Source organism: Delphinus delphis, chromosome 14 (genome assembly GCF_949987515.2).
Source record: "Delphinus delphis chromosome 14, mDelDel1.2, whole genome shotgun sequence".
In the NCBI taxonomy this organism is placed as follows: Eukaryota; Metazoa; Chordata; class Mammalia; order Artiodactyla; family Delphinidae; genus Delphinus; species Delphinus delphis.
Genome location: NC_082696.1, coordinates 74,020,391 through 74,047,292, shown reverse-complemented (window position 1 = coordinate 74,047,292; position 26,902 = coordinate 74,020,391). Strand labels below are relative to the sequence as shown.

Here is a 26,902-nt window from a genome sequence, read left to right as displayed (position 1 = left end):
TCCTAGTGAATTTCCAGTTGTTTTTTTATATTACATGAAACACTTCCTTTGTAAACAGCAAATTTCATTTTCTGATTCTGGCTACTCTCACTTTCGTGTTCATCTTATGTCTTAGCAATTAACACTTTGTAACAATCAAGCACTGAATTTAATGATCTTTAGCACCAAGGAGTCAAGAATATTGCACCAAAATGGGTTTACACTTCATATCTAGTTACAGATAAGATCTTGCAACTTTGTCACAAGAAAAGTATCACTCCAAAATTAAACACGTTAAAAGAGAAGGATAGTTTCACAGAGAAGCTTGCTGGACACTACTTGTAAAAAAACACAAAACAGTGTTAGTGAATTTGAAAGTTAATATTAAAATCTACATTAGAGGACTCCTTGATTTTTTCATTAAAATTTATTTAATTTTAACTGTTCTTTCCAACAGAAGAGGTAGGTATATTTCCACATATGAAAAATCGGTAACAGCCACAAATCAAAACAAGGAAAGCCTGATAAAAATCAACATACTGTCTTCTAACAGCACATAAATGTAACTATGATGTTACTGATAGAGACATGAGTTGTTTCATGTTCCAATCAGACAATAACCTTAATGTTTATCATATATATCTGGTAGTAACAGGAGTATTGAAAGGCTGCCTTTTCATCACAAAAATTGTTTCCCACAGTGATCTGTGCTGCAGGTCACGGTGACCTTTGAGTCGCCGGGCAGGATTTTACTGTAATTCTTATTTTCCCCAACACCATCATCATCAAGCCTCTAAGAGTCTACAGAGATCATCAGATTTTTAAAATTTAATTCCAACCAAGAGGGTATCTTCAGACTAGAGGTGGAGAGATTTGACCACTCCAGTCAGCAAATGAATTCAAACGTGCACGTTTTAAAGTAGCTGCGTTTCCAGTTTGGGACCAGAAGAGGGAAGGTAACTGATTTTCATCAGTAGGTAAGTAGCAATTTAGCCAAAAAAAAAGGCATAAAGACCATGTTTCTGTGATTATCAGTCTGAAGAATGAAGAGACATGAAAACTCTCATACATTGTACACATGAATATGAACAGGGAGAGGGGCCTCCAAAGTCACGTGATGATTGCTTTGGTCTGACAACATCAAGGCTAATAAAAAAATGTTTAAAATAAAAACTTCATAAATAAAACATCTGGGTGTTGTATTTAACACTTTACTCAATCTAAAGGTCACTAATACATAGAGCACGTTTGTCTTTTTCTCCCTATCCCCAAACCCTCATTTGCTTCTGGTTTCCCTGAAATCGTATGTGAAGTGGGAGCTTCCTCGCTGTCGACACCAGGTAAGGCCCAGTTCACTTTACTCTCCTTTTGCCTTTCCATTTTTCTGCTTTCTTCCATCTTCTACCACTAGGTGGTTTTCTGATTTGTTCACACCGTTTGCTGAAATACCATTCGCAGCTGTTCTTCCAGTTTTGGCTTTCTTAGGCTCTTTGTACGTCCGAACATAGAAGTTTAGGAAGAGACATATGAAGCTGACTGCATAGGCAATGAGAGCCCAGTGCATCCATTTGGGGAAGGGGCAATCGGTGTAAAGGGACAGCGCTGTGTGCCCAATGGTCACGTGGAACTGAATCTGAAAAACAAAACAGCGCAGGTACGTTTACTGTGGGCAGCAAGCAGCTCGTCACGACCTCAGCATCTTCTGTGCGGCTGAGCCAGGCCCATGCCGTCGCCCCACGGTCCAAGGCTTAAGAGTTCTCTGGTTCCTCCTTACTCAGGCTGCTGCTCAAATGACATGTCCTCAGCTAGGGCTTCCTGCTAAGACTCAAGTACCTCCACCCAGAGGGTACCTCCATCCCTTTAACCGAAGGGTTCTGTTTTGTGTGGGTTTTTTCGTTTCATAGGAATTGTGTCTTTTGCATCTGCTGACTTCTGGACTGTCCACCTCTCCACCCGTGTACAACTGAGGGCGGGGCTCTGCGTTGGTCTCCATGATTCCCGAGCCCTTGGCCTGGTGTCTGGGCTCGAGGAATTATTTTTTGCATAATGTTGAATAATTTTACCTCATGAGAGGGAATATCAGTGGCCTAAGAGAGTAAAGTAGTGGTACTATATAGGCTCTTCAATTTTTGTTTTCCTCCCATTTTTTTTTTTTTTTTTTTTTTTTGCGGTACGCGGCCTCTCACTGTTGTGGCGTCTCCCGTTGCGGAGCACAGGCTCCGGACACGCAGGCCCAGCGGCCATGGCGCACGGGCCCAGCCGCTCCGCGGCATGTGGGATCTTCCCCGACCGGGGCACGAACCCGTGTCCCCTGCATCGGCAGGCGGACTCTCAACCACTGCGCCACCAGGGAAGCCCTCCTCCCATATTTTTGACTGATTTCTTTCCACAAAGTTGTCAGCAAGCCGGTACATATACTTCTAAAAATGAGCTTATCAAAGTGGTTCAGTACTTGTTTCTTACAGAATAGCAGACAGGTAAATATGCATTTGAAGGGACACAAGTCTTTAAAGACTAAGATTTTTTGGTAAAATTTTGTAGATATTTGAAAATAAGTGTAAAAAGAGTGAATGGTTCTCAAGAGTTATGAATTCCATGGTATTAACAAGGGTTAGCTTTTTACAAGATTAACATACACGATTAACTGTTGTGAGAACTTCTCGCTTGGAAATACACTACCTTTCATGAAATTAACATCCTGTTTGGAAAGGGCAATTGTGGTTTCTCTTTAAAGGACAGCATTATTAATATTAATTACTATATTAAATATTAGTTTTAAAATTTATCCCATGTTAAGCCCCAAATTTCTATCAGACTAAAAAACTTTAAAAGTTTTCCATGGCAAAATCCAGATTTTAAGAACTTGATTTCACGATGGTTTTTAGGACGTGCATCACAGAAGAAGGGTGAGTGTGAGGGGCGGAATCGCTAAAGGACAGTCAGGTGCGGGCTCCAGCAAAGCAGAGATGGAGAGTTCACGTGAGTTTTGTCACCTCCTCATTTTCTTGGGACCATCTAATAATTACTGAGAGAAACGAATTACACAAACTATATAAATGGCTTACACAAAAACTGGAGGAAGCTTCCTGTAGCACTTTACTTACAGATGAATCCTGCACACCCAGCATTTCCCAAAGGTTGTGCTTCCTGTTTGGTTAGCCTATTGTTTAGAAACTTAAAGCAGAGATGAATAATCTTTCCAAATGTGATTCCACTGTACACTGATAGAACTGTGTACGTGCTATGATTAAAGCAAATTATAATAAATGCCAAGGCTTAAGAACAGCTACCAGGTTGGTTTTGGATTTCCAGTTTGGCTACTGGGCTAGTGCTTGGCTTGGAAGGTTGCACTGATGCACCCAGATGCTACAAGAAGTCCTACTGGGGGTAGGTGCTGAGAACTGCCTGCTCTGAAGACTAGCATTTGAGAATACCGAGCTCTGCTCGCTAATGAGTGTGTGTCGGGGAATTAAGAGTTCTCTGGTCCTTGGTCCCTTCCTTTTCTTAAATTTAATTAATTTTTAATTTTTTGGCCGTGCCATGAGGCATGCAGGATCTTAGTTCCCCAACCAGGGATGGAACTCATGTCCCCTGTGGTGGAAGCTGCTGGACCGCCAGGGAAGTCCCCCTTCGTCCCCTCCTTTACCCCACCCCTTCCTTGGCTCTGTGCCTTTCCTACAACTTTCATATTCTAAACGTATGGGATCTGTTCACAAGGATGGAAAAATGGAATAGACAACAGAAAATTTACATAAGGGCAGGATGAAGAGAGGCAGTAGTAACATTTTAAGTGGAAAAAAAAAAAAAGCCTAAGAAAGAAGTTAGATTATTTTTCTAATCATAAATGAGTCTGTGTACTTTGTGGTGTGCTTAGGTCTTTACTCATCCATTTCACAAATATGTTTAAAGGATATTTCTCTTAGACAAGAGCTGAGTCTGGTCTTTTAAGGACATTTAAAAAACGAGTGGCCATGACCACTAGGTCTATGAACAGGTAGCTCAGAACCAAACAGCCTCAACTCCTATAGCTGGAGCACAGAGAAAGTCGGCTTGGTAACAGAAAATTGCTGAAAACGACTCAGTACTTTAGAATTAATTAGACTCAAACATTCTCAGTGTTTCACCAGAAAAAACTTTAGAAGCATTTAACTCACCAGCTGCAGCATGGTCAGGTACCGTTTCCACCAAAGATACTTCTGAATCCATGGGCCAAAGGCGGTTAACCCGTAGTATAAGTACATAATCACATGGATGAAGGAATTCATCTGGGCTCCGAAAAATGCTTTAGAAAAACAGAGGTAATTAATTACAAGATACGGAAACCTGTATTAGGTGATAAACCATTTAGACATAAAATAAATGAATCTACATTATTTTCCAACATTTAATCTTGAGTACAGATGAGGAATAAAAGTTGTAAAATAGTTCTAATGGAAAAGCCTTCTCTTCAGATCATGCCAAGTATTTTTAAAGTTTAGACTCAGGCTTTCACCATATAAATAAAAAAGGGTGTCCTTCAAATGCAAAGGACTTTCAAAGTGGCAAGTTTTCAAATGAGGGTACTCCAGTGGTTAAGTAGGCCCCAATACAGAACTACTGCCAGTATTACTTTGCATTCTATTACTCTTGGGGAGAAAAAGTCATGGTACATATAATTGTTTAAGCAGATTTGTAAATGTTTCATTATTGCCTTTACATGTGCTGATATACATAGCTACAACAAAATAGTACTTATTTCTTAGTTTCCTAAATAGTTTAAATGGAAGGTAGCAAGGTGAACTGTACTATTATATACTGACTTGTACCCTGAGGTACAAGTCAGTATATAATACTATAAACAGAGGAATGGTCTGTTTACAGCTCAATGATGTGAATCATCTCCAATGTACAGGCATCTGAAAAGCTGGAGGCAGACCTTGGCCAAACCGTGAATTCAGATTCTCTGCAACACTGAGAAGGCTACACACAATTTCCTTTGAGTAAGAACCAACAGGTGCACTTGGGCCAGTCTGACAGCAGGAGTGGGCTTTGGGCTTGGAGAGGAGACAAAGCCTTCAGACTGAGAAGCTGTATCTTGGTATCCTCTGGATCAGAACCACTAGAACTGTTCCCTATCAAAATATAACTTGCTATGTTTGGGATTCGTTTATGCTTATCTCTGGGGTAAATCTGTAGGTGTGAAAGTAGTCACAGATAAAAAACTAAAGCTTTGCTGTCTTCAAATTTCTTTAAAGTGAAATTAACACAGAAATAATTAACCATGAAAGTAAATTAAATTATAGACCAAGTCAAATTCTCACTACTTTCCATCTTCCACATTTACATAATTTACTACCTGGGGATATGTTCCTGAAAATGCTCACCCTGTCCCCCTGCGACCCACTTAATTCCAATCCACCACAATGTAAACATTGTACAGTGATGATATACGTGAAGGAAGGAGACTTGGTTGTTTTTCTTCCTCAGGATAAAAAACACTGTGTCCAAATACTCAATTCCTTTAGAAATAAAGTACCACCACAGAGCAGCAGCTATCTGTAGAAAGAAAGGGAAAAAAGCATTTTACAAACACCAGAATGACACTATCACATGGTTTTATACACATTCTAAGTCCTAAACAATCTTCACTGCACAAAATGTAGGAGGCACAGAATCATTTTTGTCTAAGTGGGTGTGAAACCTAGGCATCTATTCACAGGGAAAATAATGGGAAAGAAAGAGTCCAAATCTATATCTACACAGTGCCAACAGTTCAGAGAAAATTTTCAGTCTGTTCCATAGCTGGATGTCACCAGTACCCAACTGCTGAATGCAGAGCTGTAAACACTTTCACATTGCTGTGATTTTCAACATGGTAGAGAAACTGAGATATTTACTTGGTAAAGGTATTTCACTTGTTCATGCCTAGCCTATATACCTCAGAGATGCTTGCAAGTGTGCTTGGGTATCAACTGGGCTCTGTGAGTGTCTTGTCTCTCTCTCTCTCACATATGTTAATATGCAACAAAATACTTAATCACAGTTTTTATTAGGCAGTAACATCTTTAAAATGATAAATTGCAACAAACAAACACACACAACAAATATTTCTTAGGTCATAAATATAATCCTGCTTACATAAATAAGTCTTTTCTTTTCCTGGGCTCTAATTAAGACACCAGATGGTGCAGAAAGATTACATTACATGCTGAGATTCAAGATCCTAGGATCCAGTGAGAGGTGACCTCTGTATGTATGTTTTAAAATATTTTCCAAGGATCCTACTAAAATAGTAACCTCAATTCATCTTTTTTATGTCAAGTATTTTCTATGACGTGTCCTATGTACAAATACCAAAGGCAGCGGTACGTAACTGAAATCTGTTCGTACACATCTGCGGGTCAGGGGTTTGGCAGATTCACTCACAGCCAGGCTTAGGTGTTTCACAGCTGATAGAGACCTTCCTCATTTTATGCCTGCACCTGTTGGATGCCATGGGTTTTTGTCTGTCTGGGTTTGGCTTTTTGCTTTTGAAAAACAAAATGACAATTTTAAAGTGTAGGCAAAGAAGAAAGAGAAAGGTCAAAGAAAAATTAGTATTGTATTTACAAACTGAGAATTATTTACTGAATTTGCTTGAGTAATAATATTGTTGAAAATGATAAAGTTGTTTGAAAATAGGCTTGAAATAGGGAATTTCTCATGGCAACACTATAGTATTCACTATTATGTTAGTACTTTAAAGTATAACATTTTGGTGCAGCAAACTTTATCTAGAAGGGAAGAGATAATGTCTTATTTCTCCCCCCACCTGGGCCTCTAAATTAGCCACAACTCATGAATAGTAATAAATAATCCTTCTCTTTAGTTTGTAAACTGAATAGCTACATCAAAGTGAAGAGATCCTTCTTGGCTACATAACAATGGATATAAAAATGAGTCTTTGGGTAAAACACTTATTCTGCCACATCTCATATTAGGAGGAGAGAGCCAGGAAATTTTCAAATGCAATCTGCTGCCGCTCTGGTTCTTTCTCCTACTTGATTTCAGTTCTCACAATAGCTCAATTTTTTTTTTTTAACATCTTTATTGGAGTATAATTGCTTTACAATGGTGTGCTAGTTTCTGCTTTATAACAAAGTGAATCAGTTATACATAAACATATGTCCCCATATCTCTTCCCTCTTGCGTCTCCCTCCCTCCCACCCTCCCTATCCCACCCCTCCAGGCGGTCACAAAGCACTGAGCTGATCTCCCTGTGCTATGCGGCTGCTTCCCACTAGCTATCTACCTTACGTTTGGTAGTGTATAGATGTCCATGCCTCTCTCTTGCTTTGTCCCAGCTTCCCCTTCCCCCTCCCCATATCCTCAAGTCCATTCTCAATTTTTAAAGAACTGACGATTTATGAATGCCAGGATGGTAGGCTCACAATGACCAGAGTGGTATTTTTAAAACTTTATCCCCAAAATGTTAGCATGTTGTTTCGTCCAAGGGGTTTACCTAGGTTCACTCCTCAGAGAAAGCAAGCCCAGCGCTTTTCCCTTTCCTTCCCCTGGCCTGAGCAAGACCAGAGTCAGCGCTCCACCCAGGGAGAGGCTCTCTAGCGAGGTTACCTTAGCCAACAAATCTGTATAAAGGGGCTCCTCTCATTCCCTCTCAGTTGCATCACGGGTCTTAGGTTCTTGTTAACCATTTGTTTACATGACTAGTGTCTGCCTCTCCCACCTTTGCTAGAATGTCAGCTCCACAAAGGCAGGGATCCTATCTGCCTTTCCACCTGGGTCCCCAGGGCCCCCTCACACTATCTGCATACAGCACATGTTCAATACACATTTGTTCAATGAATAAAACCAACATGACAACCAAGAGGGGTGATTTTTCTTTCATCGGCGCATTATATCTCCTAATAGAGAAATGAAGACAGAGACATAAAATGGTAACTACATGAAAGCAATCTGGTGCTGGGTCTTGATGAATACTGCTATTTATATTGTCCAACCCCAATGCTAAAGAGCTACTTTTTTCCAAGGGCAGCTACTACAAATTATATTAATACATATATTACATGTAACATAAAACACACACATACATATAACATGTTATATATGCTATATAAATGTTTTATGTATATGTAATGTTTAATATGAACCATAGCACACAAGAGGAGTTCAATAAATAGTTAATAAAGTAAGATAATTTACTGATACAGGTGACTGCAAAGTACAATATGATAACACTATATCACTAGTCTACTTTTCTGCAAAGATGATAAAAACTGAGTTTATACCTATACAAGTTGTGCTGTGCTTAATTTACTAAACAGTACATAGTTTATAAGATGTTCGTTTTCCTCAGGCTTTCTTAACAAATGAATTCAGCTTTAAGAGTTTCTATTCTTGACCGAAAAACAAAAATCTAAAACATCATCTTTATACTATACATGGAACTTCTTTTTTTATTTTTTTGAGTACTGCGTTTTAGTAATCCAACACACCTTCACTCTCACATCACCAAATGAGAGAAGATACTGGAGGGATGAAAACAGATTTTCAATTATGTACTTAAAAAAAAAAAGCATTAAAAAAAAAAAAAGCATAGCTTTGTTGACTCGAAACAATCCAGTACACTTTTACCACTATACTGAGGAATGTTTTTCACAGACTAGGGACTACAATATTAAACCAACTTCTACTGATTAACAGTGTTTTTAAGGTACTTACCCTGACTTCGTGAACGTTATCCGAATAATCCACACTCTGGCAAATATAGCTATATCCTGCGTTATATGATCCCATGAATAGCTGGAAAAAGGCAAGAATATTTCGAGTAAAGTTTCAGTAGATACAGCATGTATAAGCACTACCTACAATATGCAAACTTGCAAAATATTTTTAAAAGCAATAGGGTCTTAAAATTTTTCAATGCATTAAACATTTAATATGTTGGAATTTCTAAAATTTACTATCTGTCAATTTATTTTAAAATTGAAATCTAAATTTAAAATGACATGTGACATTTGGACTGAGACAGACTCTCTACCTCGTAATATTGAGAAACTGTGATTCATCATATGCAGCAAGAGTTGCACGGATTTCTAGTCTTGAACCAGAGTGGGTTGCATCTAACAAATTGGGTAAAGTATCCAAAGAAGTTAAAGTTTTTTATGAAGTTGAGCTTCTGTAGGCTAAGTTGTCAATTAAAGAAAGGTTTTTTAAAAGGAGCATACTTGGGCTTCCCTGGTGGCGCAGGTTGAGAGTCCGCCTGCCGATGCAGGGGACACGGGTTCGTGCCCCGGTCCGGGAGGATCCCGCATGCCGCGGAGCGGCTGGGCCCGTGAGCCATGGCCGCTGGGACTGCGCGTCCGGAGCCTGTGCTCCACAACGGGAGAGGCCACAACCGTGACAGGCCCGCGTACCGCAAAAAAAAAAAAGGAGCATACTGTTCTTTTCCCTAGCATCACCAGTCCAGTACTCTGGGTTCATACAGAACATTAATGAGGAGTCTCGTGGAAAACAAATTCCTTTCACTCTTACAACTTAAGAAATGGCTGTGCCAATCCAGCCTTTAGGATTTTCTTTCAAAATGCCATGAAGGACTTGCTGCTGCCCAGAAAGGTGGGCAGTGGTTAGTAGCAACAGCTGTATAACAGTTAACTCACTTCAGTTCCAACATAAAATACAATTACACTACGTAATAGGATTTAAACTTGAGATTGGTATTCTACATCTGCATATTTTCATCAGTTACCAAACCTGAAACTGCTGAATAAGAATTATAAACATATAGCTACAACTATTTACTGAGCGCTTAATATGTTCCAAACACTATGTAAAAATTATCTAACTTATCTCTGATACCCTAGAAGTTAGGTATTATGCCCATCTTACAGATGGGGAAAATGAATCTCAAAAAAGTTAAATAACTTCCAGTGTCAGAAAAGCTAGTAAGGGTTATTTTAGAATCCAGTCTGTCTGCTTCAAAATCCCACTTTAAACAACTGTCTTACACTTTACATATGTTTCATATTTTTGTTATCCAAAAATGAAAACTGTCAATAACATAAAATTTACTCTTAGAGTAGCTAACATTTATCTTAGGGCACAACATTACAATGATAGTTTTACACATTCTCCTTTTTTAATTTGCAATAGACTTGGGGAATTATAAAGTGAACTTTAGTAAACCTACCTCTCTAAAGATAAAAAGGTTAAGCAAAACCATCCCGAAATTATAGATAATGAGCGCTAAACGCATCTGGAAAGGTTCTCGGTCCTTCATCCATTTTGGACCCAGCCACACGAACAGGAGGTAAAGGGTACTTATACAAAGCGTAGGCAACGGGGACTGCATCAGAGGCCAATTTTCCACGCGTTTATCTACAGAGAGAACATAAAATTTCTTATACAATAAATGTTCTATAAAATGAACTTATTAGGAAGCATAATGTTTCAACTTAGTTTTCCTAATTTGACCAAATACAGATTCTTAGAGGCCCAACAAAAATACATGACGTAAAAACCAAAGAAACGACCAATTCCTGGGAGTACCTTTTGAAAATGAAGTTTCATTACATAAGGCACACGTTATATGTTTTACAGAGAACCTTGAGAACAGAGAGAAGAAACAAAGCTCATTGAAAATTCAGAAGAGGCTTGGGATGAAAAGTTAATCAAAGGTTTCATAGACAGAAAATAAATACTTTAAGGAGAAATCTGACTTTCATATTAAACATCTGAAATTTACTAGCACAGTTTGGAAGCTGCTCCATCCTATGCCGAAAGCAGGAAAAACTTAGTAAAATGAAGAGGTCTGGAGCATGCATGGAAGCTGTTCCCCGGAATATTTCTGGATATCGAAGACAAGTACAGTTATATGTGTATTAAGTTGAGGATTAAGTTAGAGATTGTTACATTTCTATAACTTAAACAGCAACCACATATTCAAGACATTTTTTTTTCCTTGAGAACATGAGTCTGCCTTTTTTCCCATGAATATAACCAACTTAAGTACTTTTCTCTAAAGCTATAAATCATTTACCTTGCATATGTGTGTGTGTGTATATATATATATATAATGTAACATATTATTTCATTTAAAATGAATCAACTGTTTTTAAATTCAAATATGCAACCCTGCATCAAATTTATAATTGAATCTTGCCACAAATAAAACATTTCTAAGAGAAGCATGATGATGAAATATGAGGTTGACAAAAATTTACATTACAAAAGGACACTGAAGTTAATTTTTATATTTCTAAAAGCTAAACAGCATTTTAAAGGTTGTGAATCTAATGTCTAGCTTATTCTTGGTAATGCAAAACACTTCTATGTTCTATTTTGAGGAAAATAATATTTTTTTTTAAGTAAAAAAAAAAAATTTATCTTTCAGCCAGTTCGTAAAACCTAGACTAAATGAATTTAACTTAATTGCTCATTACAATGTCCCCCTATTTAAACTGTCAGTTTTACTAAAACTATATATGTAAAATAGCTCTGGGTAAGTTAACTGTCTTTCAAAATACTTTACCTAAAAATAAATTAGTCTGTTTCTATATGCTGTCAACAGAAAATAAGATACAAGACATGAAACACAAATACAAAAATATTTAATCACATAGCTTCTGAAGTTGGGGCGTGACACAATAACCATGGTTTCTATAAAATAAGAGTTGTTAGAAGGGTGGGATAGTGACTTGAAAGAAAACAACAACAACAACCAAAAAAACCCAGAAAAACTGATTTTACTGTATCGTTTACAGAGAAGGCCTACTCTCTGTCTATTCATGGAAATTATGGTTCTGTCATTCAAATCAAAACATATTCTAGAATTAAAAATAAACTAAAGTACTTAAAAGACAGGAGAGAGAGTAATCCTCTTACAAGGAGGGGGTGACTTAAAAGATGGGGGGCTGATTTTGTTGAAGGCACTGTGCCGCTATGGTCTTACCAGTGATTGTTCCCTTTTCTTTACTGTTGTCATATTATTCTTCTGTGACCATATCTTTCTACGCCAAAAGCCAACCTAAAACATGGGGTATTCATCGACTTAGATCTTTATTTTTCTATATTATAGGAAAAAAAAAACGAATACAAACCCCCTAAATCCTAAAGCTTGGCTGTACTTCAGGTGACTAGTGAAGGAGCTGCCAGGGAGCTCCACCTCCATCCACAAACTAGAGAGAGGGCAGATGCTACTTTTCCCATGGATACAAAGAGCAAAAGGACTCTGTTATGAGAGAATCTATGTAACAGAGACAGGAAGATAAATCCACCTGTAAGGAGACTATAATTTCTGACATCACGGATTATGTCTTACTCTTTTTATTAGTACTATTTTTTTTTGCGGTACGCGGGCCCCTCACTGCTGTGGCCTCTCCCGTTGTGGAGCACAGGCTCCGGACGCTCAGCCTCAGCGGCCATGGCTCACAGGCCCAGCCACTCCGCGGCATGTGGGATCTTCCCGGACCGGGGCACGAACCCGTGTCCCCTGCATCGGCAGGCGGACTCTCAACCACTGCGCCACCAGGGAAGCCCTGTCTTACTCTTATACACACAGAATTCCTCTTGACTTCAAAGGCAGTTCTGAGCAGCAAGCAGGAAAAAACTAGGGAAATGGGGCCAAACTTTCCCCTAAATCAAGAATAAATAAATAAGCTTCTTCTTTCAGATGCACAGTATGAGTAACTCACTCAACAGAGGTATTTTTTTTTAATATTCTCAATATGTTTTTCTTTTTTTTTTTAACATCTTTATTGGAGTATAATTGCTTTACAATGGTGTGTTAGTTTCTGCTTTATAACAAAGTGAATCAGCTATACATATACATATATCCCCATATCTCTTCCCTCTTGCGTCTCCCTCCCTCCCACCCTCCCTATCCCACCCCTCCAGGCGGTCACAAAGCACCGAGCTGATCTCCCTGTGCTACGTGGCTGCTTCCCACTAGCTATCTACCTTACGTTTTCAACAGAGGTATTTAAAGAGACACAAGTAAGAAGCTGAAGGTCTGATGAGATGAAGCACTGACAGAGGCCAAGAGAAGGGTACAGAGGTGGAGGGCAGCAGACAAGGAGCAGCAGACGTATCCGAAAAGGCACAGGAGGCTCCATCAGTAAACAGCCGGGCTGAGTTTCAACGCCAGCTCCGCAGCTGTGGGTAGGACCTTAAGGGCATAATCGGTCCTCATCTCCTGACGGAGAGATGAAGGGGAACTAGATTAGTGCTTCTCCAACTTTAATGAGGAGAAGAATTACCTGGCGGCACAGTTACAGTGCAGGTTCTGACTCAGCAGCTCAGGGTACAGCCCATTTTTAGGAAGATTTTGCATTTTCTAGGAAGTTCCAACTGACTCTACGCCAAGAGCGTCATGGACCGTCCTTGAGAATCAGAAAACTAGGGGATCCATTGGGATTTTTTTTTTAAACTTTTGAAAATTGTTACTTTTTAAAATAACAATTAGGAGGAAGAATGGAATTGAAGGTAAGGAAAACTGGATCAAGAAAATAGGCAGTTTCCGCTGGCCAGGGGACCCACCTCTCACGGCCAGAGTCCCTGCACGTGTGTTCCCTTACAGGGCATCACACGGTCCTGTAAACTTACTTAAAATGCCATCTCCCTCAAGGCAGGGCTGGGTATCTCGCTCTTGTATTACCAGGCCTGCTGAGGCGCCTGAACATTTATTTGATGAATAAATGAGGAGTAGATCTTTTTTTTTTTCATATTACTCCCTTATTGTCTATCCCTTCAGTGAAACCCAACAGTACAGTTACTGATAGTCGAGGTTTCTTCAGAGCCCAGCAGCCCTTTCCCACAGCTCTTCCCAAACCTCCTCCACGCCAGCTCACAGCTTTAACCTGAAGTCAGTCAACACCACCCCCTCCCAGTACTGAGAGCATGTGTGCTCCACGGGGCTCAATGTCTTTACCACATTGCCTTCTCCAGGGAAAAAACACAACACCCAACAGTGCAGGTCATGCCTTCACTTGACAAACACTTAACAGAGCCCTATGTCCAGCCTATAAAAGGCGACATTTCACACCATATCCACCTCACATTAGCCCTCCAGTTCACAAGGGTCAGAGAACTCTCAAAACTTCTACCCCCAATGATTATCACAGAAGTTGTAGTCATCGTCAGCAACGTGAGTCACAGTACAATAGCAACCTCCACTCTGTGATAACATTTGCATGAAATTTCTCCATGTCTTTGCAGTTATCTGTCTTTCTGAATTTGTGTGCATTAATATTTCTATCTGACAAGATAGCCTACACTTCTTTTACGTGTTCCCTTTTCCACGAAAAAGAAGGACTGAGTAGGTCACAATAGTATCAAACGATGATATGAAAATTCACCATTACTAAACAGTTCCCCAAGCCTCGAACCAAAAACAAGTGATGGCAGATTAGGACAGTAAAGAAAAACCACGAGTACCGAAGCTTTACCTATTTTATATTAATAATGAACTATTTTATATAAAATAATGAATTATCCAGCTTCTCATTAACACCAATGTTTAAATGACATTTTTTATATGTTGCCTTTCTTCTAAGAAAGATGTGTGCACTTGCTTACTTTTTTCTTTTGGCTTTTTTCCAGTTTTATTGAGAAACAACTGACATACATCACTGTATAAGCTTAAGGCATAGAGCCTGCTGGTTTGATTCACACAGACTGTGACATGATGACCACAAGAGGTTCAGCTGACATCCGTCTTCTCACATAGAGAAAATAAAAAGAAAAGAAAGAAGAGAAAAAGGAAAACATTTTTCCTCCTCGTGATGAGAACTCTTGGATTTACTCTAACAACTTTCCTATACACCACGCGGTCGTGTTAGCTACAGTCCTCACGTCGTACACCGAACCCCTAGTGCTTATCTCATAACCAGAAGTCTATCCCTTTTGACCACCCTTCCTCCAATGTCCCGTCCCATCACCTTCCACCTCTGGTAACCATAAGTCTGACCTCTCCTCCTGAGTTTGGTGTTTATTTTTTTTAATAACCTTTTGAAGGTAAATTAAATCCTCTATTCATTTGAGTTACACGGAATCCAAATGTAGATTAGGCATATTAGAGTAAAAGAAGATATATTTCTGGTACACTGTCAATACCCTAATCCTACACAGTTATGGGTGGGATTCCATACCATGAATTTATTAGGAAAAAAAAAAAAAAAGAAAACTTCTGTTGAAACCCTATCCCTCCCGCCACCACCGAAGTCAAATTCTGTCATCAAGGAATACCGAGATTCAAATGGGTTTCACGTAACACTCTTGGGAATTCTCTCTTTGAAAAACTCTTCTTTTTGGTGGGGGTGTGGGGGAATCAATATGGTAGAAATACAAATTGGACTCCAGTCGATCTGTTTGCCAAACTGTCTTCTCTCTATATTTCATATTATTAATATGTTTATCAACAGGTCTGTGCCTTCGTATCTTGATGATTTTGCTCTTATTTTTGAGCCTACTTAGTAACAATTTTAAGCCTTTCATGTTGCATGGAAGCCTTGATCTAAATCAGATGTGTAGAATTTTAGATTTAGAAATGATCCCTTTGTCTCAAAAATGAGATGCAGGGAGGCCAAGAGACTTGCTGGAGAAGGTGGAGCAAAAAGCCTCCTGTGGCCCAACAGCTCCTCCAGGACCACTCAGTCACCATGCCCACTCATTCTAAGGGAGAAATGCTCCCATCAATTTCTTCCTAAATTACAGGTTTAAAGAAAATTTTCCAATAGAATTGTGCCTGTCAGTCATGTTCCTTCAGGAGAAAGAAAACAAGAGGGACCTACAAAAGTCCTCTTAGCGGAAAGAAGGACAAGAGATAAACAAACCAAGGCGCACGTTTTCACGGGTGGTGCATCTGGCAGACCTGGTCCAGGATCGTGATGCTTTGGGAGACGTGACACTAAATGCTGGGGAAGGACCGAGGATGCCTGGCCTGAACCAAGGAGGCCTCATCAAATACTAAAGAGCTATCAGACTTGTGCTCTATTGCCAGAGGGCCAGTGAGAAGAGCTTTAGGGAAATAAATTACGCCTAAGTTCAGAAAATTTCTAACCATGGGGTCTCTTCTTCTGTAAGTAGGAAAGCTGTCTCCCTTGGTAATGAGTTCCCTCTCTGAGTTTTAAAGTTAAGCAACCCTAAAGCTAAATATTATAGCAAATCAAGTTTAGGAACAAGAAACTTTATTTCAATAATAAGAATTACTAAGACACATTGCCTTAACCTTCCAGACCCTTAAGAGTTAACTTCTTTCTCAGGAAAGAGTTTCCACTTAGAACATTTTGACTGTTTCATAAAGCTCACGCCCAGTGGGACTGATTTATTTACAAACATTAGCCTGGATAGCAATCACACAATTTTATCCATGTTAAAAGGCCATGGAATGGTTACACAGCCGTATGCGTTTGTCAGAACTCACGAACTGATCCTCGGAAAGAGTTCATTTTATCATGTATAAATTTACACCTTTATTTTAAAAATGGGAGGAAAAATGGTCCATCTGAAGTGGGGCTTCCCTTGAACACCCTCCACCAAGAGTCTTTTATTCCTTACCTGATTTATATCTTAAAATCATCCAGCATGGTATACAGAACAGCTTTTCAAGTCAGACCCTCCATCCTTTTTGAGCTAAGTGATTTGCAACAGGTTATTTGGCCCCTGACCTCTCAGAATTCACCAGCTATTGGAGGAGACAGACATGAAAAATCAATTGCTTTGCAGGACGATGACAGCAATGTCAGAGGCCAGTCTGAGAACAGTGGCAGAGCAGGAGAGAGGCGACGAGGGCAACTTCCAGAGCTGACATCTGAACTGCTCCTTGAAGAAAAGAGGAGGGGCTTGCCAAGCAGACAGGGAGGGCGGAAGGCTTTCTTGCAGAGAGAACCGTATGTATAAAGAGCCCCAAATGAAGAGATAAGGCACTTATTCTGTAAACTAAGCAGGCCTGAGGTACAGCATATGTACAAGCAAAGATGGCAGGAAATGACTAGAGATTTACAGGTCAGATCAGACCTGGGAGAGTCTCACAAACTATGCTGAAGACGCTGGAACTTATCCTGTAGATAAAGGGGAGATGCTTCATTGGTTAGAAACAGGAGACCACATTCGGCTTTTAGCAGATCATCACGGAGGCAGTGGGAGATGGACTGAAGGGGAAAGGCAGGGAAACCAGCTGGATCAGTGGTTCTCAGGTATCTGTCTGTTGCTAGGCTGCCCGCAGAAGGATCATCTGCTTGTTAAAAATACAGATTCCTAGGCTCCACCCCAGTATCTACTGTTCCCCTGGTGATGCTGACGGGCAGTCAGCCTTGGAGACCACTATAATGCAAGAAATGAGGGAAACCTGGATTCGGGGGCTGCGCTGGTGATGGAAAAGATAGGCAGATATTAAAGTCACGGGGGCACAATCTACAGACGTGGTGGCTGACATGGACGTGAGAGGTGAGAGTGAAAGAAAAGTTCAGGATTACCCCCAGATTTCTGACCTGCCTGGTGGCACAGATGGTAAAGTCGTGGATCCAGGACAGAGCATAAAGGAAGAGGAACAGATCTGGAAGGAGATGATAAGGTGCATTTTTTAAAATTTATTTATTTATTTTGGGCTGCACTGGGTTTTCGTTGCTGCACGCGGGCTTTTCTCTAGTTGCAGCGAGCGGGGGCTACTCTTCATTGCGGTGCACGGACTTCTCATTTCTCATTGCAGTGGCTTCTCTTGTTGTGGAGCACGGGCTCTAGGTGTGTGGGCTTCAGTAGTTGTGACATGCGGGCTCAGTAGTTGTGGCTCGCGGGCTGTAGAGCGCAGGCTCAGTAGTTGCGGCGCATGGGTTTAGTTGCTCCGCGGCATGTGGGATCTTCCCGGACCAGGGCTCGAACCCATGTCCCCTGCATTGGCAGGCGGATTCTTAACCACTGCGCCACCAGGGAAGTCCGATCAGGTGCATTTTTAAACAGCTTGTGTTTGAAGCACTCATGGGACACCTAGGTGGAGGCATCCAGTAGGCTCTGGAACTGCAGATGACTGCCAGGGCTGCAGACGCACAAGAGAGTCACCGGCAGTGAGAACCCCAGCAGAAGTTCAGGTCACAAGGGAAAGAGCGCATAGAATGAGAGAATAAAAGGAACAAAGATTGAACCCTGGGGGACACTTAAGGGAAGAGTGGGATCCGTGGCTGCGAAGCAACCAGAGAGGAAGGAAAAGAGAAAATGATGTTGTGAGGACCAAGAAAGTAAGGTGTTTTGAAAGCGATGGGGTGGGCGACAGACGCTATGGATGGAGAGTCAACTGTTCTCCCCTCTTCTTTTTAATGAGGAAATAATAACCATCTCACAGGGTTGATGGGCGATGGTTAAATGGGAGAGTTCCCAGCACACGTGGACACCGCAAAGCCCTTCCTTCCGCTGCATCCCGTTCCCTCTGCACCCATGCCTCCACGCAGGTGTGTCCTACGTCAGGGATCATCTGAGCCCCTCCTGCTAAGAGTCAAGCCCTTCGATGTCTTCCAGGCCTTTTCTTCCTGACCTAGAGGAGTTCCCTAGGTTCTGGATATGGGCATTCAAGTCAGACTAGCAACCTGACAACCCCAGCTTCCTCATTTAGCAGCTGAATAAGCCTCACCAAGTTACCTAGTCTCTCTGGCCTTACACGTGATGACAGGGTTGTTGGGAGGAATAAGACACTGCGTGTATAGTGTCTGACACAGAATAAGAGCTCAATACGTGTCAGCACTGTCATTATTACTGACAATAATCAAACCACTAAATCCTCCTCTGTCCCAAGAGAAGAGTTAAACCAAATTAAAGAAAAATTACCATCAGTAATTTTTATGTTCTATAGAAAAAAAATATAAAGATTAAGTTTAGACTATCTAAGCCATTGTTTTAGGAGTTATTACAAGGATTCAATAAAATGGCCTTAAGAGAACATGTAGTCTCAAACCTTCTAATTGTACAGGTAGAAATATGAGCCCCAAAGAATCAGGAATAATTTGCCCAAGACCATGTAAAAATGTAATAATTTGCCCTTGGCCATGCCCAAGACCATGAAACCACCTGCAGAATAATAAACTTATTCTCTAATGTTACTGTTATTATTTTTGACAAAATAGTTAACTCTGGGTTGTTCAAGGAATGTGTGTATCATTAAATGGGTACAGAATTATAGCAACAAGCACAGTGCTCTGTCAAAACAGGTGCTTAAATATCCGTATCCGTTTGTTTTTCTATTCCTTTAACTATTTCCTATGGAGCAGATAAGAGAAAGTGAAAAGGACTAAATAGTTTTTGTTTTTGTTTTGTTGTTTTCGGTACGCGGGCCTCTCACCGTTGTGGCCTCTCCCGTTGCAGAGCACAGGCTCCGGACGCGCAGGCTCAGCAGCCACAGCTCACCACAGCTCACGGGCCCAGCCGCTCCGCGGCACGTGGGATCTTCCTGGACCGGGGCACGAACCCGTGTCCCCTGCATCGGCAGGCGGACTCTCAACCACTGCGCCACCACGGAAGCCCAAAAGAGGACTAAATGTGAATCTGTTATTTTCACTACTTGGGCAGCACCAGTAACAGTCTTGCTGGGAAAGATTGGCATTGTTGCACAGAATGTGGTTTTTCAATTACTTATCAATATATGTTTGTTTGAAATTGCTTTACCTATTTAAAGAATTTTTTAAACTTCCATCTATATGCAGAATTTAAGAGCCGGATGAGACCTTAGAGATTACCTAATTCAACTCAATTAAGAGATGAAAAAAGTTGAGTTGGAAAAGCAAAGGGACAGCCCCAAACTCTCACGGCTAATTAGCGGCAGATCTGGGGCTAAAGCCTCGGTCATCTAAACACAAGTCCAGGATCTTTTCCATCCCCTACACCAGGCTGCCCTCCTCACTCCCACACACATCACAAGGCTTCCGCACAGACTATGAAGAGAGAGGAAGAATTACATCTGATTTTATATCTCTTGAAAGTATTTCGTGCTAAGTGATTTAATGGTTTGATTCCTTCATTAAATTTAGTCAACATCAACTGAATTTATGACTACCTTTAAAAATGATAAAGATCATTTTTAAAACTCTCTGTAATTTAGTGTAGCCCAAAACCTTATTAGTATTTAGCAACCAGAATATATCACTATTTGAAATTATACTGGATTAAGAGGGTTGTATCAAATCAACAAATGTATGGGCACTTCCTAGTGTTGGGGAGAAAAATACAAAGTGAAAAGATAAATAATAATGAAGGTTAAAACAGTACAAGACAACAGAGTCCCAGAAGGAACAGCACAAGGATGTACATGAGCAATTGTTTAGGATGATGGGATCAGATGCAGCAATGAGCTGCTCCGGGTACCACGACGGAGAAAGGCTCCGTGTGGGAGGGAGACTGAGCCGGGAGGGTCTTGGTGATGGGCACGTGTGGCAGGAGCCAGGGGAAAGGGCAGTAAAGGCAAGGGCAGTGTGATAAGGGACGTCAAGGCAGACGTGCACACGTTTTACTCACGGGTGAGTTATCCAAGTTGGCTAGAGCTGCACGTCTGTGGGCAGGGAAGTGCTGACTGACCAAGTTAGAACGGCGAGCTGGAAACTGGTTTTGAAAGGCCATGTATTTCTTCCTCCCTTCTCTTTTCTAAAAGTCAAAACCCATATGATTTTTTAAATATATATTCTAATACAGTCTCATTCTAAGGTAAAATAAAACAACAGCACCTTAATTGAAAAACGTCCTAATAATGAAAAGAAAAAAGAGCCATGTAGCACGAGAAAAGACAGATGCTTCTGTTACCCAACTCTTCTGTATGTGCTAATATATGTCTAATTCAAAATAATAAGTGACTCAATAAATGTAAAATAATACTTATGTTAATAATATTAAATCATTCACTAATGACATTATCATAGGACAAAAAAAAATAAAACATCGAATTTTAAAAGGATGATCAACTTCTTTGTGGCACTTAAGATCACAAAAGCACTGCCTGATATAACTATCTACGTAATTCTTAAAACCTTGTTTCCCTAAGCCAAAGAATCTAACTGTATAAAACTGTGTCCTGGGGGCTTCCCTGGTGGCGCAGTGGTTGAGAGTCCGCCTGCCGATGCAGGGGACACGAGTTCGTGCCCCGGTCCGGGAGGATCCCACATGCCGTGGAGCGGCTGGGCCCGTGAGCCATGGCCACTGAGCCTGCGCGTCCGGAGCCTGTGCTCCGCAACGGGAGAGGCCACAACAGTGAGAGGCCCGTGTACCGCTAAAAACAAAAACAAAAAACTGTGTCCTGACACTAGTTTTAGAATTTGCACTGTTTTCCCCTTCTGGAATTCCATCTGTGATTGGATGCTTTGCTACATGCTGCTGGGGAATGGACAAGAGCATCAGACATTAGAATCCAGGAGTCTGCCACCAAAAACCACTGGTGAGGGAAAAAGTAACAAGAATCAAACAAACAAACAACCCTAAAATGGCAGGGACCTCCTAGAGGCTTCAGGGAGGTTATGAAGGAAGGATAAGACCAGGACCCCATTGAAAATGCTGCCTAAGGGAGATCCCACATTAGAAGATGGACACGTTCCACATATTTGTCTTTAATTAACTGCCTAGAACTTAGAATGTCTTTTCTCAAAGAAACATTGAGAATGGTAAGTGAGTTTCCAGGCTAGGCCAAACAAAAAATCTGTTTTAGATAATAGCGTAGATAAAAAACTCTAACTGTGACAAATAACAAAACCAACGTAACTATAATAGACGATATTAAAGACCCGTGCTCCTCTGGGGCCCGGCAATCTGTGGGACAGACCCTACCTATCTGAGCTGAGTTAAACATCCCCTCCCACGGGCCCCCAGTTTCAGCACGCCAGGCTGACTCACTGGCCCTTAAACTCATTCCCAGTTTCCATGGGTTTTTAGTTTTGACACCCCTTTCCTTAGTCGACCTTTCAAATACTCTCCCCAACAGTACCCACATGAACTTCACGTGGTGAAACAGCTAAAATACTCTAAAGGCAGAGCCCGTACATTCCTCTCACGTCTCAAGACTGCGGTGCAAGTAGAAGTGGAGATGAGGAGGGTAGAGAAGCAATCTCCTGACCTTCCCTAGGCCCCAACTAGGCCTGACTCTGACTCTGATCACACTGCCTTCAGACCATGATGCCAAGGAAGGTGGAATGGCCGTAAGCTGCATGGGGTGGTGACCGAGTGTCCTCATTCTCTCCCCGGAGCCCAGAACTGTGCCTGCACAGTGGCAGGTGATGAGGTAAGAAGAAAAGATTATACAAGCCTAGCTTCTGAATTTCATCATCATCCCACAGGAGTCCTCCCTCCTCCTGAACCACTCATTCCCTTCTCCCTTCTGCCCCTCCAAAGTGAGGGTAAGGCCAGCTAGACTGGCCTTTCATGCTCTAACTTCAACTCCCAAGTAGACACTCATTTTTCACCCAAGTCTAGGGGGCCATATGTGTGAACAGAGAGCAGTGTCAAAGTCCCCCACCAAACACACATGCATGTACAAACATACTCCAAGAACAATGGCTGTTTAAAAACATGTGGTCAATGTACACAGTGCTGTATTTAAAATAGATAACCAACAACGACCTACTGTATAGCACAGGGAACTCTGCTCAGCGTTATGTAACCTAAATGGGAAAATAATTGGAAAAAGAATAAATACATGTATATGTATAACTGAATCGCTTTGCTGTACACCTGAAACTATCACAACGTTGTTAATCAACTATACTCCAACATAAAATAAAAAGTTTAAAATAATTTAAAAAAAAACATGTGGTCAAAAAGAAATATGGTAGTTCAAGAGACATCTGGCCTTATTGTGGGCATGCTGGCTACTAACTTTCTAGGATGTTTCTATGTTAATGTCAGTTACACAAAATGGTACTAATAAGTATTTATTAAAATAACAAATGCAACGGAAAATATAAGGTACAATTCGGGTACAAGTGGGTATTAATAAGTTGGGGGTATTAAGACTCATTGGTTTTCAAATTTTACATACAATTCTTCTTGAATGGATGTACACTTTGAGCCTAGGACCCCAGTCCTAATAATTTTAATGTACTCATAAAGTGAAAAAATAGAAGGAAAAAACACAATGACATCAGAGTACCTACTCTCATGCCACCAACGGGTATAAAAATGTCCTATACCAGTCTATAGTTTCCTATATGTTATAAAGCAAGACTCACTTGCTTGTTCAAAATATCTAAAAATATAATATAGAGAAGGGAAAATTTATTTTTGCTGTTTTTCTAAAAGTACAGCTCTTTCAAAGTTTTGACTCCAATGTATTAATGATGTAGTAAAAGTAATACTTTGTGTTTATACACTGTGGGACATAGTCTGTATTTGCTAGATATGTGTCTCTGAAAAGCCCAATTTTTTTTTTTTTTTTGCGGTACGTGGGCCTCTCACTGTTGTGGCCTCTCCCGTTGCAGAGCACAGGCTCCAGACGCGCAGGCTCAGCGGCCACGGCTCACGGGCCCAGCCGCTCCGCGACATGTGGGATCTTCCCGGACCGGGGCACAAACCCGTGTCGCCTGCATCGGCAGGCGGACTCTCAACCACTGCGCCACCAGGGAAGCCCAAGCCCAATTTTTATACATTGCTTTGGACATGTTTTATTAAATAACCACCATTTGGGAGACTTCCCTGGTGCTGCAGTGGTAAAGAATCCACCTGTCAATGCAGGGGACATGGGTTTGAGCCCTGGTCCAGGAAGATCCCACATGCCGCGGAGCAACTAAGTCTGTGTGCCACAACTACTGAGCCTGCGCTCTAGAGCCTGTGAGCCACAACTACTGAGCCCATGTGCCACAACTACTGAAGCCCGCGAGCCTAGAGCCCATGACCGGCAACAAGAGAAGCCACCAGCCCCCATTTACCACAACTAGAGAAAGCCTGTGTGCAGCAACGAAGACCCAATGCAGCCAAAAATAAAAAAAGAAAAGATAAATAAATAAATTTATTTTAAAAAAACCACCATTTGATATAACAGCGCAAAATGGTATTTTTGCAGAAACTGCCCTAGGGCAAAAACCTTTGGGCTCATCAAATGTACTCTACAAATGTGTAACTATTCCTGTTCTGAAAGTCCAAAGTAGATAAGAGTTAGGCAGAAAACTTTACACTTAACTTTACACTTAGGCAGAAACCTCAGTGGAGAGAAGTATTTAATGAACTGAAAAAACAGAAACAAAGAAGCACACAACTACAGTGTGAGGATGAAAGCACTCAAGGGCACAGAGCCTTGCTCATTTCTTTCTCTCCCTGAATGATCTGCATTCTTTAACCATACTCACAGCTATTTCTCAACACCATCTTTCTCTCTGCCCACTTTTATCTTCCCCTCTGACTCATCGACTTCTTCTTCAGCCTCATCTCATAAGCTACTTTTCTACTTTGAAACTCCTTCACCCAGATTTTCATGAAACTATAGCAAGGAGATCCTCCTGGAATCAGAGTAGTGCAAATGAATCAAAGACCAGAGAGCGGGGCAGACCTATTCTGCCTGAGTCTGAAATAGCCCTCTTACACAGCAGCAAGGTAGAACCCACTAAGCCTCTAAGTTGGCTAAGAAATACCATCTACCTACACTAGGTAGCTCATTACAGGAAGCAAGGAAGCAGTCTCAGGTTTCGTAAGTGGATAGCCAGAGCATGGGTGAATACCTTCCCTCTGATCTGCTAGTGAGAGGTCACTTCGTTCTAGTGGCTACTCTCACTACTCCGGCTTGGCCCTCAATATTATATTATTTGCCCTTCACAGGCTCGTGGACAGCTTTCACATGAGGCAAGTGCACAAAGCTTCCCGTTTCATTTGTGATTTTTTTTATACAAGCATCATTAGGAAGGAATTAACCATCACAGAAAGGCATATTCTACCTTTGCTGTCAGTTGCTCTGCGACTCCAGAGGTGGGAAAGCTCTGAGGTAGGAAGGGAAGACAGACAGGAATGAGAACTCCTGGGTGTGGCTGGCTATATGGAGATCTGAGGACCTTGACGAGGCCTCAACTCTGAAGCATGCAAAGTGCAATTATCTGCCAAAGCGCTTGCCTGACGTTCAGCTCTGTACAATTGTGTCGTGGGAAACCCTGATACAATGTTTAAATAACCAAAATCACAGAGATGAAGGGAAGGATACATCTTTCCCAGTTTTTGTAGGTATAGCAGCATAACCTCAGCATACACTACATAGAAGAGAGACTTAAAAAGGAACGACTCCATTAAAAAGTGCTTTTTAACCATTTGCAAGTGCAACAGCTAAATAAGTAGCTTATTTCTCAAGGTCAAACTTGAGATCTTCTGAAAAAGAATACACTTTGCTAAAGAAGTTAAAGCCATATCAATGCCAAAGAATCATTTTGTCTCACACATAAATAATTCCAGCACACCTTTTTTTCCACGACATATATCCCATGTATTGTACTGTGTTCATGCTGTAACCACTGTCCCATTGACTCTAACAACGAACACCAAACTATAGGAATATATTTCCATTCCTTGGGAAGGGAGGCACAGTCCTAACATGTAAGGTTAACCTCCTCCACCGCTGGGATGCAGGGCAATACTGCAAAAGGACTGGAAATGGCAAAACATAAGATCATTTCTAAAATCCTGTTAGCTTAACTGTTTATTTCAAAAACTTGTAAATGCTTTAAACCCAAAAGTAACTTAAGTAAATGAAGAAAACAAATGGTAAAATATAAAAATAACATATTAGCACAACTCTTCCCCTTAGAAAAGCTGCCTAGCTCAGCCAACTAACCATCCCTGTCAAACTGCAACACTGAAAGGGAAAAGTTTGCCAATTTAAGACAACTGTATACGTGTAGGCTTCTGGGACCACCTCTAGGTGCTGCTGTAGAGACCCCCTTTCCTAAAGATTCCCTACTTCTTTCCCGGTGTTTTAACCTTCCCCCTCCCCCTGACCGCACTGCACTGCGCAAAGCCATCACAGACAATCACTTCAAGCCTATCTGTTGTTGAAAAAGCCTCGGAAACTAACCTCCTCCAAGGTTCAAGGAGCCGAACAATGGCTTTTGACTTTTCATTCCAAATTATATTCTAGATGGACGAGCTAGACAAGAAACTATTAGCAGGTGTGTCAAAGCAACCAGGAGGCCAAAAAAAGCAAAAGGACAGCGACCACTGGGCCCTCTGCCCTCCCGAGCCATCTCACCGACGGAATATTGCTAAATGTTAAAAATGATCCCTGTGCAAAAGAGAAGTGTCAGAGCTCGGAAGATGTAGGACCACAGGGTGGGGCGGGCCTGCGCCGAGCTCTCAGCAGCACAGACTCCATCTGAAATGCCAGCTCCTGCATCCGAGAACCTGACGAGAGATGGTGGAAGCTCAGAGGAAAACCGGGCAAGCGTCGAGGGGAGGGGGAAGAATTAACGTTCGGATCAGATTAACCAGTGCCCTAGCGCGGTCTCCGCGCCCGGCACCTCCTCGGATCCGCAGCATCCCTACAGCCACAGGGGGCGGGGGCGCTGCCGGGCCGGGCGCTCCGAGGCCGGGGGCTGGTGTCTTCCGCGGGGCCAGGCGAGGATGGAGAGCTTTACCTGTGATGGACAAGGTCCAGCGGTAGAGCTCCACGGTGTCGTTGAGCGCCGTGGACACCACGTTCAGGACGCTGCCCGGCTCCGAGTCCAGGAGCCCCATCGCGGCGGTGAGCGGGCGCTGGCGTTGGGAGGAGGAAGCGGAGACCCCGCGGGAGGATCGACCTCCGAGGCGACGGCGGACCGAGCGAGCGGCAGCCGGCGACCCCTCTAACGGCGGCGGCCCAGCTGCGTCTTCTCCCCTTCGTCGGGGCGCCGCGGCGGCGACGAGCCGGGCGAAGGAGAAGGTACCGTCAAAGCTCCCGGGGGGAGGAGGAGGTGGTGGAGGTCCTGCCGTGAGTGCCCGGTGCTGCACCCGTCTGCCGCCACGCGCCGCCGCCGCTCCA

The 26,902-nt window shown here is 41.8% G+C and overlaps 1 protein-coding gene across 1 annotated transcript; it reads right to left on the bottom strand.

Annotated features, from left to right (window-relative positions):
* Nucleotides 1–26,902, bottom strand: ELOVL4 (ELOVL fatty acid elongase 4). The gene is made up of 6 exons (XM_060030313.1): nucleotides 26,520–26,902; nucleotides 10,148–10,335; nucleotides 8,680–8,760; nucleotides 5,343–5,514; nucleotides 4,134–4,261; nucleotides 1–1,612 (listed from the first exon to the last, which is right to left on the bottom strand). Exons 1-6 carry the CDS (start codon nucleotides 26,617–26,619, stop codon nucleotides 1,337–1,339), a joined length of 945 nt encoding a protein of 314 aa, XP_059886296.1. The 5' UTR covers nucleotides 26,620–26,902; the 3' UTR covers nucleotides 1–1,336.

Bases quoted from the DNA above. Each gene is read 5' to 3' on its own strand.
- ELOVL4 (XM_060030313.1), bottom strand. From the start codon at position 26,619: ATGGGGCTCCTGGACTCGGAGCCGGGCAGCGTCCTGAACGTGGTGTCC. The intron at 10,336-26,519 runs GTAAAGCTCTCC...TTCTCTCTGTAG, and splicing joins CTGGACCTTGTCCATCACAG to ATAAACGCGTGGAAAATTGG. The intron at 1,613-4,133 runs GTGAGTTAAATG...TTTGTTTTTCAG, and splicing joins ACCTGACCATGCTGCAGCTG to ATTCAGTTCCACGTGACCAT.